The sequence below is a fragment of the Patiria miniata genome, unplaced genomic scaffold, assembly GCF_015706575.1.
Source record: "Patiria miniata isolate m_02_andy unplaced genomic scaffold, ASM1570657v1 HiC_scaffold_3, whole genome shotgun sequence".
Classification (NCBI taxonomy): domain Eukaryota; kingdom Metazoa; phylum Echinodermata; class Asteroidea; order Valvatida; family Asterinidae; genus Patiria; species Patiria miniata.
The window spans coordinates 7,780-20,434 of NW_024037069.1; the positions used below are offsets into that span (position 1 = coordinate 7,780).

A 12,655-nucleotide genomic window follows, 5' to 3' on the forward strand; every position below is an offset into this window, starting at 1 on the left:
ACGCATGGTGGACTTGAGTGCACGCATGTCAGTCTTAAATCGCAGCCGTGATTGGTCAAGAAATCGTGGGTGGGGCTCAATGGATCGGTGTTTCAATGGAGTTCACATCTTATAATTTTCAGCCAATCACGAACGTCTGCTGATACCACCCTCACGCTATCGGTCCTTCGTTACCACTATCGTAAGCTCTGCACCGTCCATTTACATCTCCAAATAGTATAAAAAGTCTGTCTCGTTCTTCGAATAGTCATTCCGGCGATTGTCGTCAACTAGCAAGCTTATCTCTACTTCAGGAGCACAACAGCGTCAACTTCATGTAAGTAACTTACTTTGTGAGTAATTTCAATCCATCCTCCCTAATTTTCACGGCTATTACGAAGCGACAGTTTACATTGCGTTAGCCTATGTGTAGATGCCAAACGCTCGTCTTACGGACCTGTCACATACACTACATGACTCCATAAGAGTTCCCAGTAGGTTTCTGGTTCGTTCAACTGGTTTCAACTGGCATAATTACCCGTTATTACTGGTTTGTTCAGTTGTTTCCAACTGGTTCCTGTTGATTTCATCAGGATTACCAGTTATTACAGGTCTGTTCAGTTGGTTTCAACTGGTTCCTGTTAATGTTGAGTCCATCAGAATTACCAGTTATTGACTGGGTTTTTCAGTTGGTTTCAACTGGTTTCTGTTGAGTCCATCAGAATTACCATCTGCCATTATTCGCGTTAAATCTGGGAACATATTCGAAGGAACTCATCAGGCAATAGACCCTAGACATAATGACATCACGATTTGCTAACGCGCGCTTTCCTATGAAAGCCAGTTGGGGACGAGCTCTATATATTAAGCCCTCATGAGAATAATGCACCCGCGAGTACGGTCGTCGGTTTTCCTCGTTCCCGCCGTCCCCCGAGCCCGCCAGTCACCGCTGATGTCGTTCACGTTCGCCGCGTAGCTGCAAATGATTGTGGGAAGGCCATCCCCTGTACATTGAATGTAAAATTGCGCGCACCGGCGTGTCTGCGAACAAAATCCGTCCAATGCGAGCACGATGACAATTTGAGGGGACTTAGTGATTCAGTGTACATTTATTTAGTCACAAGTGTCTTTACGTTGATTAAGATCGTTAAGCTGACATTCGTTCATAGTCCATGGGACGAGGCCTTTTTTTCCGCTCGCCACGCGGTCTGGTTCGCCGAATTTTATAAAACTTCACAGACATGTAGATTATGGTGTACCATATCGAAAAAAATCTTTGTTCCCCGATCCACAGTTTGTTCGGGAATGAGAAAATCTGGGATAAAAACGCCGAAAATTCTACATGAGAAAAAAAACATAAGAAACAGCGTCCCCTATTGATACAGTCAGAAACCTTTTCTCACGCAATGGCTGTCCGACTCTGAGTTCGGGCCGGCGGTCTGTTCTCAAGTTGACGCGAGTATTATTGTTCTCGCGCTCGACGGCGAGAACACGACCCACGAGCACTGTACTCGGAGCAGGATCTCACACCATGCCCCTATCCGTCGTTGTATGTAACTATATACCCGTGTCAAGAACAAGACCCGCCAAAACTCGGCCAATGCTAAATGACACTTCTTTCATATATTATATTCTAGATTTTTGTTATTTGTCATCGGGATACCAAAATATCTTCGTTACAGTTTTGTCCAACATGAAAATGATCACGCTTTAAATTTAAGATCGAATGTTTACATGTTATGTATTAGCTGAACATCGATTGGTATGGTTAAACCACAGATCAGAATAATTTTGTGAACTCTTATCTCAGGGTAACATGTTTTCAAAAATAATATAAGTCCGTGGCATCTGCTGGAGCATCTGAACTTCTGAACCATCTCTAAGACATGTTATTCCTGAAATTTAAAAAAGTAATGCAAATTTGATGCAGCCTCAAAAAGGAAGCGGGTGGACCGTTGGGTTATTTGTGGTTTCACGGACAGAGCAACAACAAAATAAGGAATCGGTTCTTAAAACAAGATTCAAAATAATAAAATCGGTAAAACAGTTTCAGCTGAAACAAATTGCAGTGGTAATGCTGCAGTGCCTCTCACAGCTTCCAAATAGGGGAATATACATTAATTTTCTCTTCTTAAAGTTTGCAAACAAAAAAGTGGGTCCTTCAATTTGATGAGGCTTTTGATATGTTAAAAGTTATACAACAATTATCTAACCGGCCTGTACATGTGCTCATAATCTCGTTTTGGTCAGTTAAAAATAATTAAGTAATTAATGCTCATTCAGTACAGATTGAACAAACCTATGTAATCTAAATACCATTCTTCTTGTGTATACGGGTGGGTAACAACTGTGCAGGTTTACATCCCCCCAAAAAAGAATAAATAAATAAATTATGAGTGGATTAAATTAGATTATATAGGTTTCCCCGGCTATTTTAAAACGTTTATCATTCGAATTCACCGTTTCTAATATTCATATTCGCCCATCACTGTCGATTTAGTGCACTTCCAACGTTTAATTTTGTCTTTTGTGTGACAGTATAAAATTCAGTTCAAGCAATTCAAACAACAAGTATATACACGTTTTCGGACCAGAGTATCGTTTTCGTCTAGTCTACGCCAAACCTTCTTAGTCAAGAAATTACATTGATTTATTATCAACGAATTCGATTTCTGAATGCTGCCATTCGGCAACAGCTTAGACGAATTTGATCTGTAATGATCTTTTTTCAAACGGAAGTTGAAAGAAGTGTTATCTGGCAAGCGCTCATTGCGTGCGAAAATGGTTCTGACTGTATCAATAGAGGGCCCTGATTCTTATGTTTTTCTCATGCAGAATTTTCGGCGGTTTTATCCCAGATTTTCTCATTCCCAAACAAACTATGGATCGGGGATCAATGTTTTTTTCGATATGGTACATCATAATCTACATGTCTGTAAAGTTTTATAAAATTCGGCGGACCAGATCGCGTATCTCGAAAACTAAAGCGTTTTCGGTCTCTCGTCCCACGGACTATCAGTCTAGTAGCCATTTTTTAAATCATTTGATTTGACGCCATAATTGCTGGAATCGTGTTTTCTGAATTTTTTAAATCTAGACATCTGCAGATATGGAGAATTCAATTTATGTAGTTATTCACCAGCTAAATAGTCATTACAACTTTGGTATTATCATGATTAAGGCAACAGGGCAGGAAAATACATTGATGCTCGATGCAGGTATGGAACGAGTACCGTTCTTGTTGTGTATATTTGTATTATTCTCGGTTAACGTATCTTTATGCAGTCAAGATGAAGGCTTATATCTGCTTGGTCGTTCTGGTGTGCCTGGGCTCTGTCCTCTCGGCTAAAACTAACGAAGGTAACATTTCCTTGTTTTTCCCTTCTTTCTTTTTTTAGCTTCAGTCCGTCGTTTCTTTTTGTGAGAGAGTGCCTCCCTCCGACCATAATCAAATCCCCGTGCTAATTTGTGTTTCACCCCGAACATTCCCATTGTTATTTTCCGTGGAGTCAAAGAAACATCAAAATCGACCGACGTTTAGTTGATTGAATTGTTGATTTTAAAAGGTTGGACTTTATTTGCGGCCCCACAAAGTAAGTCGGTTCCATGGCGCCACATTAATTTAAAATGTAGCTGTATGGTCGCTTCTGATTGAAGATGGCCAAAATGAAAAATAGAAGTAGTTTTCCCGTTAATTGAAAGCAAAATATAAAACATGAATTTTAGAATTGAGCAGGTTCCCTGTCACATTCTTTTTCCGTACAGCCTAGAATATTGCGGGCCCTGGAATTGGTTATGGTATTGGTATTGTTTTATTTCCATACATCACAATACACAGTTGTTTACAAAAATTGCACAGTGGGTGATCAATGGCAGATACCAGGCAAAAAGCAAATGCTTGGACGTGGTCTGGTTCCGTATTTAACACATTGGCGTACATGTACAACAACTATAATGACAAGGTACAAAAGAGAAAAAAAATACAAAAGGTAACTGACTGAAAGTACAGCTGAATTCCAGAATATAACAAGGATGCTATAAACTCATGACAGTCGTTATGGTAAACAACAGGATGTTTTTGTTACCGAGTTCCAATCATTATTCCACAATGATGACCGTAATTGACTTCCCTTGAAACCAATGGAACACCTTTTTAATAGAATCATTGGAAACCAAAGCTGTGTCCCGTTTCCTTTTTGAAGAGCACGGGGCACGCATTTCTTTTTGAAGTTATTCCCTTTTAACGGATGCAGCTTAGTTAAACGACATCTATTTAACATTAGGATGCAATCCGCCAATCGGGCCAGTACAGTAGTAAAGTACTGACACATTTTAATGGACATTCGACCATGTTCCAATAAAGATCCTTGTCATTATATGTGTAAGATTTAGCGTTGTGAATTTTTTTATCTAAACTGACGCACTGACTAGCAATAAAATAATTGTTCCGCCTCTCTTTCCTTTCAGCCGACGAGGTTGCTGTGAAACAATATCCAGGAGCACGTAAGTTTCTGCAGTTGATTTATTCTTAATTTCGAGCTAATTAATTAGATTTAATGTTCACATTAAACACGCTGCCAATGTATTGATGCACAGTGTTATCGTGTGGTAACACTAACATTTCGTATCCAACTGCTTTATTTTCAGCCTGTGGTTTTGATTCTCCACCGTGCGATCCCGGCTTGACCTGCATGCCATGGGGAGTGTGCGACATTCCTTACAAGAGAATGGCAAATGTTGAAGGTAATTTTTACTTCGTCCGAAAAGTTGACTCGACAATCGTTATAATGTTTATTTCCCGGAAGGGGGGGGGGGGCTGTTTCAATCAATCAATCAATCAATCATTTAATCAATCTTACTTTATTTACCACATAGCAATACAAAGCAGTATGTCAAGACAATCATAAGATCACAATAATGTGGATGAGGGTCTCCAAAAAGCAAAGCTTGTCGAGTAGTGACCCCACTTTTGTTAAATAGATGTCGTTCAACTTAGGCCAAAAAAAAGTCTCCGGTTTCTGGTATGAAGCTTGCCCCAAAAAGTGGTGCGGCGACCCGGCTTTTTTTTCCCGTTTTTTTTCTCAATGCCGGCTGATGACTGCAAATGGTGCCCGACTACATTTAGTGCAATGGGAGTCCCTAGAGGCTACATAAAGCTTATACTCGATCGTAACCCCATCTAAAAACACGTTAAAATTGTGCTGTAGCAGGATTCCAGTCAAACCAGTGAGTTTGGCAGTTTTGAGACATCATCTTACATTGGCAAAAAAAACTGTTTCATTTTGCCGACGTGACGCGCATGGCAACGGCGACGCGCGCGCATACCTGAAACCGGAAACTTTTTTTGGCCTTAGCTAGTGAGCCCACGTAATGATATATTTCGTTCAACTAAGCTGCACCCGTTTAAGGAAATAATAATTTCAAAAAGAGGAAAATTTGTCATTCAAAACTGCATTTTACTGTAATTGACTTACCTCGAAACCGATGTAACACTTTTTTAATAGAATCATTGGAAAGCAATGCTGTGTCCCGTTTCCTTTTTGAGGAGCGCGGGGGACGCATGTTTAACGCAGTGAACATAAAAAGTGAATAGTCAACATGTTCTCCGTCTCATTGCTCTTCAGCTCAAGCGGCGAAGTTTCTAGGATTATTTTCCTCTTTTTGAAATTATTCCCTTTTAACGGATGCAGCTTAGTTAAACGACATGTATTTAACATTACTATGCAATCCGCCAATCGGGCCAGTACAGTAGTAAAGTACTGACACATTTTAATGGACATTCGACCTTGTTCTAATACAGATCCTTGTAATTATTATGTGTAAGATTTAGCGTTGTGAATTTTTTTATCTCAACCGACGCACTGACCAGCAATAAAATAATTGTTCCGCCTCTCTTTCCTTTCAGCCGACGAGGTTGCTGTGAGACAATATCCAGGAGCACGTAAGTTTCTGCAGTTGATTTATTCTTAATTTCGAGCTAATTAATCAAATTTAATGTTCACATTAAACACGCTGCCAATGTATTGATGCACAGTGTTATCGTGTGGTAACACTAACATTTCGTATCCAACTGCTTTATTTTCAGCCTGTGGTTTTGATTTTCCACCGTGCCTTCCCGAATTGACCTGCACGCCATGGGGAGTGTGCGACTTTCCTTACAAGAGAATGGCAAATGTTGAAGGTAATTTTTACTTCTTCCGAAAAGTTGACTCGACAGTCGTTATAATGTGTTTTTTTCCTGAAGGGGGGGGGGAGGCTGTTTCAATAAATCAATCAATCAATCAATCAATCAATCTTACTTTATTTACCACGTAACAATACAAAGCAGTATGTCAAGACAATCATTAGATCACAATAATGTGGATGAGGGTCTCTAAAAAGCAAAGCTTGTCGAGTAGTGACCCCACTTTTGTTAAATAGATGTCGTTCAACTTAGGCTAAAAAAAAGTCTCCGGTTTCTGGTATGAAGCTTGCCCCAAAAAGTGGTGCGGCGACCCGGCTTTTTTTCCCCGTTTTTTTTCTCAATGCCGGCTGATGACTGCAAATGGTGTCCGACTACATTTAGTGCAATGGGAGTCCCTAGAGGCTACATAAAGCTTATACTCGATCGTAACCCCATCTAAAAACACGTTAAAATTGTGCTGCAGCAGGATTCCAGTCAAACCAGTGAGTTTGGCAGTTTTGAGACATCATCTTACATTGGCAAAAAAAACTGTTTCATTTTGCCGACGTGACGCGCATGGCAACGGCGACGCGCGCGCATACCTGAAACCGGAAACTTTTTTTGGCCTTAGCTAGTGAGCCCACGTAATGATATATTTCGTTCAACTAAGCTGCACCCGTTTAAGGAAATAATAATTTCAAAAAGAGGAAAATTTGTCATTCAAAACTGCATTTTACTGTAATTGACTTACCTCGAAACCGATGTAACACTTTTTTAATAGAATCATTGGAAAGCAATGCTGTGTCCCGTTTCCTTTTTGAGGAGCGCGGGGGACGCATGTTTAACGCAGTGAACATAAAAAGTGAATAGTCAACATGTTCTCCGTCTCATTGCTCTTCAGCTCAAGCGGCGAAGTTTCTAGGATTATTTTCCTCTTTTTGAAATTATTCCCTTTTAACGGATGCAGCTTAGTTAAACGACATGTATTTAACATTACTATGCAATCCGCCAATCGGGCCAGTACAGTAGTAAAGTACTGACACATTTTAATGGACATTCGACCTTGTTCTAATACAGATCCTTGTAATTATTATGTGTAAGATTTAGCGTTGTGAATTTTTTTATCTCAACCGACGCACTGACCAGCAATAAAATAATTGTTCCGCCTCTCTTTCCTTTCAGCCGACGAGGTTGCTGTGAGACAATATCCAGGAGCACGTAAGTTTCTGCAGTTGATTTATTCTTAATTTCGAGCTAATTAATCAAATTTAATGTTCACATTAAACACGCTGCCAATGTATTGATGCACAGTGTTATCGTGTGGTAACACTAACATTTCGTATCCAACTGCTTTATTTTCAGCCTGTGGTTTTGATTTTCCACCGTGCCTTCCCGAATTGACCTGCACGCCATGGGGAGTGTGCGACTTTCCTTACAAGAGAATGGCAAATGTTGAAGGTAATTTTTACTTCTTCCGAAAAGTTGACTCGACAGTCGTTATAATGTGTTTTTTTCCGGAAGGGGGGGGGAGGCTGTTTCAATCAATCAATCAATCAATCAATTAATAAATCTTACTTTATTTACCACGTAACAATACAAAGCAGTATGTCAAGACAATCATTAGATCACAATAATGTGGATGAGGGTCTCCTAAAAGCAAAGCTTGTCGAGTAGTGACCCCACTTTTGTTAAATAGATGTCGTTCAACTTAGGCTAAAAAAAAGTCTCCGGTTTCTGGTATGAAGCTTGCCCCAAAAAGTGGTGCGGCGACCCGGCTTTTTTTCCCCGTTTTTTTTCTTCAAATGTCGGCTGATGACTGCAAATGGTGCCCGACTAAATTTAGTGCATTGGGAGTCCCTAGAGGCCACATAAAGCTTATACTCGATCGTAACCCCATCTAAAAACACGTTAAAATTGTGCTGCAGCAGGATTCCAGTCAAACCAGTGAGTTTGGCAGTTTTGAGACATCATCTCACATTGGCAAAAAAAACTGTTTCATTTTGCCGACGTGACGCGCATGGCAACGGCGACGCTCGCGCATACCTGAAACCGGAGACTTTTTTGTGGCCTTAGCTAGGGAGCCCACGTAGCGTAATGATAAATATATTTCGTTCAACTTAATAGCTGCACCTGTTTAAGGAAATAATAATTTTAAAAAAAAGGAAAATGTGTCATTCAAAACTGCATTTAACTGTAATTGACTTACCTGGAAACCGATGTAACGCTTTTTTAATAGAATCATTGGAAAGCAATGCTGTGTCCCGTTTCCTTTTTGAGGAGCGCGGGGGACGCATCTTTAACGCAGTGAACATAAAAAGTGAACAGTCCACATGTTCTCCGTCTATTGCTCGTCAGCTCAAGCGGCGAAGTTTCTAGGATTATTTTCCTCTTTTTGAAGTTATTCCCTTTTAACCGATGCAGCTTAGTTAAATCTATTTAACATTACGATGCAATCCGCCAATCGGGCCAGTACAGTAGTAAAGTACTGATACATTTTAATGGACATTCGACCATGTTCCGATAGAGATCCTTGTCATTATATGTGTAAGATTTAGCGTTGTGATTTTTTTTTATCTAAAATGACGCACTGACCAGCAATAAAATAATTGTTCCGCCTCTCTTTCCTTTCAGCCGACGAGGTTGCTGTGAAACAATATCGAGGAGCACGTAAGTTTCTGCAGTTGATTTATTCTTAATTTCGAGCTAATTAATCAGATTAAATGTTCACATTAAACACGCTGCCAATGTATTGATGCACAGTGTTATTGTGTGGTAACACTAACATTTCGTATCCAACTGCTTTATTTTCAGCCTGTGGTTTTGATCTTCCACCGTGCTTTCCCGAATTGACCTGCATGCCATGGGGAGTGTGCGACTATCCTTACAAGAGAATGGCAAATGTTGAAGGTAATTTTTACCTCTTCCTAAAAGTTGAATCGACAGTCGTTATAATGTTTTTTTCCGGAAGGGGGGGGGGGCTGTTTCAATCAATCAATCAATTAATCAATCAATCAATTAATCAATCTTACTTTATTTACCACGTAACAATACAAAGCAGTATGTCAAGACAATCATTAGATCACAATAATGTGGATGAGGGTCTCTAAAAAGCAAAGCTTGTCGATAAGTGACCCCACTTTTGTTAAATAGATGTCGTTGAACTTAGGCCAAAAAAAGTCTCCGGTTTCTGGAATGAAGCTTGCCCCAAAAACTGGTGCGGCGACCCGGCTTTTTTTCCCGTTTTGTTTTCTTCAAATGTCGGCTGATGACTGCAAATGGTGCCCGACTAAATTTAGTGCAATGCGAGTCCCTAGAGGCCACATAAAGCTTATACTCGATCGTAACCCCATCTAAAAACACGTTAAAATTGTGCTGTAGCAGGATTCCAGTCAAACCAGTGAGTTTGGTAGTTTTGAGACATCATCTTACATTGGCAAAAAAACCTTTTTCATTTTGCCGACGTGACGCGCATGGCTTCGGCGACGCGCGCGCATACCTGAAACTGGAGACTTTTTTGTGGCCTTAGCTAGGGAGCCCACGTAGCGTAATGATAAATATATTTCGTTCAACTTAATAGCTGCACCCGTTTAAGGAAATAATAATTTAAAAAAAAGGAAAATATGTCATTCAAAACTGCATTTAACTGTAATTGACTTACCTGGAAACCGATGTAACGCTTTTTTAATAGAATCATTGGAAAGCAATGCTGTGTCCCGTTTCCTTTTTGAGGAGCGCGGGGGACGCATCTTTAACGCAGTGAACATAAAAAGTGAACAGTCCACATGTTCTCCGTCTATTGCTCGTCAGCTCAAGCGGCGAAGTTTCTAGGATTATTTTCCTCTTTTTGAAGTTATTCCCTTTTAACCGATGCAGCTTAGTTAAATCTATTTAACATTACGATGCAATCCGCCAATCGGGCCAGTACAGTAGTAAAGTACTGATACATTTTAATGGACATTCGACCATGTTCCGATAGAGATCCTTGTCATTATATGTGTAAGATTTAGCGTTGTGATTTTTTTTTTATCTAAAATGACGCACTGACCAGCAATAAAATAATTGTTCCGCCTCTCTTTCCTTTCAGCCGACGAGGTTGCTGTGAAACAATATCAAGGAGCACGTAAGTTTCTGCAGTTGATTTATTCTTAATTTCGAGCTAATTAATCAGATTTAATGTTCACATTAAACACGCTGCCAATGTATTGATGCACAGTGTTATTGTGTGGTAACACTAACATTTCGTATCCAACTGCTTTATTTTCAGCCTGTGGTTTTGATCTTCCACCGTGCTTTCCCGAATTGACCTGCATGCCATGGGGAGTGTGCGACTATCCTTACAAGAGAATGGCAAAATATTGAAGGTAATTGTTGCTTCTTCCGAAAAGTTGACAATCGTTATATTAATGGATGCGGGTCTCTAAAAAGCAAAGCTTGTCGAGTAGTGACCCCACTTTCGTTAATGGCGTTCAACCTAGGCTAAAAAAGTCTCCGGGTTTCTGGTATGAAGCTTGCCCCAAAAATGTGGTGCAGCGACCCGGCTTTTTCCCCCCGTTTTTTTCCTCAAATGTCGGCTGATGACTGCAAATAGTGCCCAACTATATTTAGCGCATTCGGAGTCCCTAGAGGCCACATAAAGCTTATACTCGATCATAACCCCATCTAAAAACATTATAAAATTGTGCTGCAGCCGGATTCCAGTCAAACCAGTGAGTTTGGCAGTTTTGAGGCATCATCTTACATTGGAAAGAAAAACTGTTTCATTTTGCCGAAGCGCATGGCAAGGGCGACGCGGGCGCATACCTGAAACCGGAGACTTTTTTGTTTGGCCATAGCTAGTGAGCCCACGTAATGACAGATATAATCGTTCAACTTAGCTGCACCCGTTTAAGGAAATAATAACCTCAAAAAGAGGAAAATTTGTCATTCAAAACTGCATTTTGCTGTAATTGACTTACCTTGAAACCAATGTAACCCAGTAGACTTCCTTACCTCCCTACGTACAGAGGGAGTCCACGATATTAAGTGCTCAAAACAATAATTTTCTTTTTTTGAGTCGTATTCCACAGAGGTCTAAGAACCTGGACGTCAGTCGTAATGCAATGAAGACAATCCAATCGTCCAACCTGGGCTAGATTTGACACCATTATAGACATTTAACATTCCTGTACTAGTTTCTGTGCATGCGATTTCTAGCACTGACATTTTAAGCAAGTTCAAAGGACGTAAATTAATACCAAAAACGATATTTTTTTTCCATTTTTTTTCATCCGACGAGATTGGTGTGAGCTTAACAATGAAATTATTTTTATTTTCTCTTGTTTTGGTCTTCATTTCAGATTTCAAATGCCAACAGCCTCGGGATGATGAAGTCGCAATTGAATATTTATTACGGTGAAGGGTTTAAGTTGTATTGTCTTTGCCTTGTTCGAGTTAAATGAGACTTTTTGCATCTACATGTAATTGAAATTCCCACAAGGAATAAAAGTTGACAAAGCTAACTCCCGTGAGTAAATTAATGACATATTTTTCGATTACTATTTAATCTGATCCTAGTCTGAATCTTTATCTGGAAATGAACAACAACACCCGATGGGTGTCACGATTGTGAAGCTACCACTGCGAGTTTCTCTGACACAACTTCCTCCTTTGCATCGCATTTATTTATCATGTTGTCTTGTTATTACATAGGCCTTTCTTTTACAGCTTGCTGAAATCAGTTTTCACTTACAAGACATTATACAGTGAATTATGAAGACTTAAAACTGACCTGTAGGCAGATGAGAAAAATCATACGCTATATCTGAACTAAACAAAAGCATGAAAAGTCATTCTGGGTGGTGGGTCTTAATTATTGTAATCACACTTTTAAGATTTTCTGTTGAATAAATGCTGTTGGCATGGTATGAGCTCCTGCGACCAAAGTTATCTCTTCGTAGCCTGTTATTTTTTGTCGCAATTGAAATGTCCTTTTTAATGCAGAAACCGTAGAAGTTAGCAAAGAACTTGAAATATGTGCCTTGAAGCATCTAATCGCTATCTTCGAGCATAATATCTCCAGTAAAATATCTTCACTCTATCTAAAACGTCCCGGGTCAGATATGCATGCCCTGCGGAATGCGGGTCATATTAGACTCAGTGATGCTACTTCGGGTCAAATTGACAATTTTCCGTGTCAAATGGTCCGAAAAATGATCCAGAGAAGTGTAATTTCGACCTGGAAAAGTGTCACTTTGACCCGGAAAAGTGTCACTTTGACCCGGAAAAGTGTCACTTGACACGGAAAAGTGTCACTTTGACGGGATTTAATCTGACTCCGGCTTTTCAGAGTGTTAAACCATTTTTGTATCTCTTTGTTAAATATCACAATGTCACACGACACCGGAACATTACTTCAACAGTTTCTTCATGAAGTTTGCGAAGTCCGTCCGCTGCACTCCAATTCAAAACGACGTGAAGAGAAACTACAAACCTGTCATTAAAGACTGTTGGTTGGATTTAATCGATTGTGCGTGC

At 39.9% G+C, this 12,655-nt stretch overlaps 1 protein-coding gene across 4 annotated transcripts; it reads left to right on the forward strand.

The window, feature by feature from the left end:
- The first annotated feature begins 207 nt into the window (after positions 1-207).
- LOC119738763 lies at positions 208-12,067 on the forward strand. Of its 4 annotated transcripts, XM_038213714.1 has the most exons (13): positions 208-316; positions 3,265-3,339; positions 4,447-4,482; positions 4,627-4,722; positions 5,885-5,920; positions 6,065-6,160; positions 7,325-7,360; positions 7,505-7,600; positions 8,774-8,809; positions 8,954-9,049; positions 10,227-10,262; positions 10,407-10,503; positions 11,479-12,067. In XM_038213714.1, exons 2-12 carry the CDS (start codon positions 3,270-3,272, stop codon positions 10,499-10,501), a joined length of 729 nt encoding a protein of 242 aa, XP_038069642.1. In that variant the 5' UTR covers positions 208-316; positions 3,265-3,269; the 3' UTR covers positions 10,502-10,503; positions 11,479-12,067. The 4 variants fall into 4 exon arrangements, with proteins under 4 accessions (XP_038069642.1, XP_038069645.1, XP_038069644.1 ...); XM_038213717.1 differs by lacking the exons at positions 8,774-8,809; positions 8,954-9,049; XM_038213716.1 differs by lacking the exons at positions 4,627-4,722; positions 5,885-5,920.
- The last annotated feature ends 588 nt before the right edge of the window (positions 12,068-12,655 follow it).

What these genes read in the sequence shown, in the direction of transcription:
- LOC119738763 (XM_038213714.1), top strand. Translation starts at nt 3,270, where the DNA reads ATGAAGGCTTATATCTGCTTGGTCGTTCTGGTGTGCCTGGGCTCTGTC. An exon ending in GAGAATGGCAAATGTTGAAG is followed by an intron (nt 7,601 to 8,773) that starts GTAATTTTTACT and finishes CTTTCCTTTCAG; the next exon opens with CCGACGAGGTTGCTGTGAAA. An exon ending in GAAACAATATCAAGGAGCAC is followed by an intron (nt 10,263 to 10,406) that starts GTAAGTTTCTGC and finishes CTTTATTTTCAG; the next exon opens with CCTGTGGTTTTGATCTTCCA.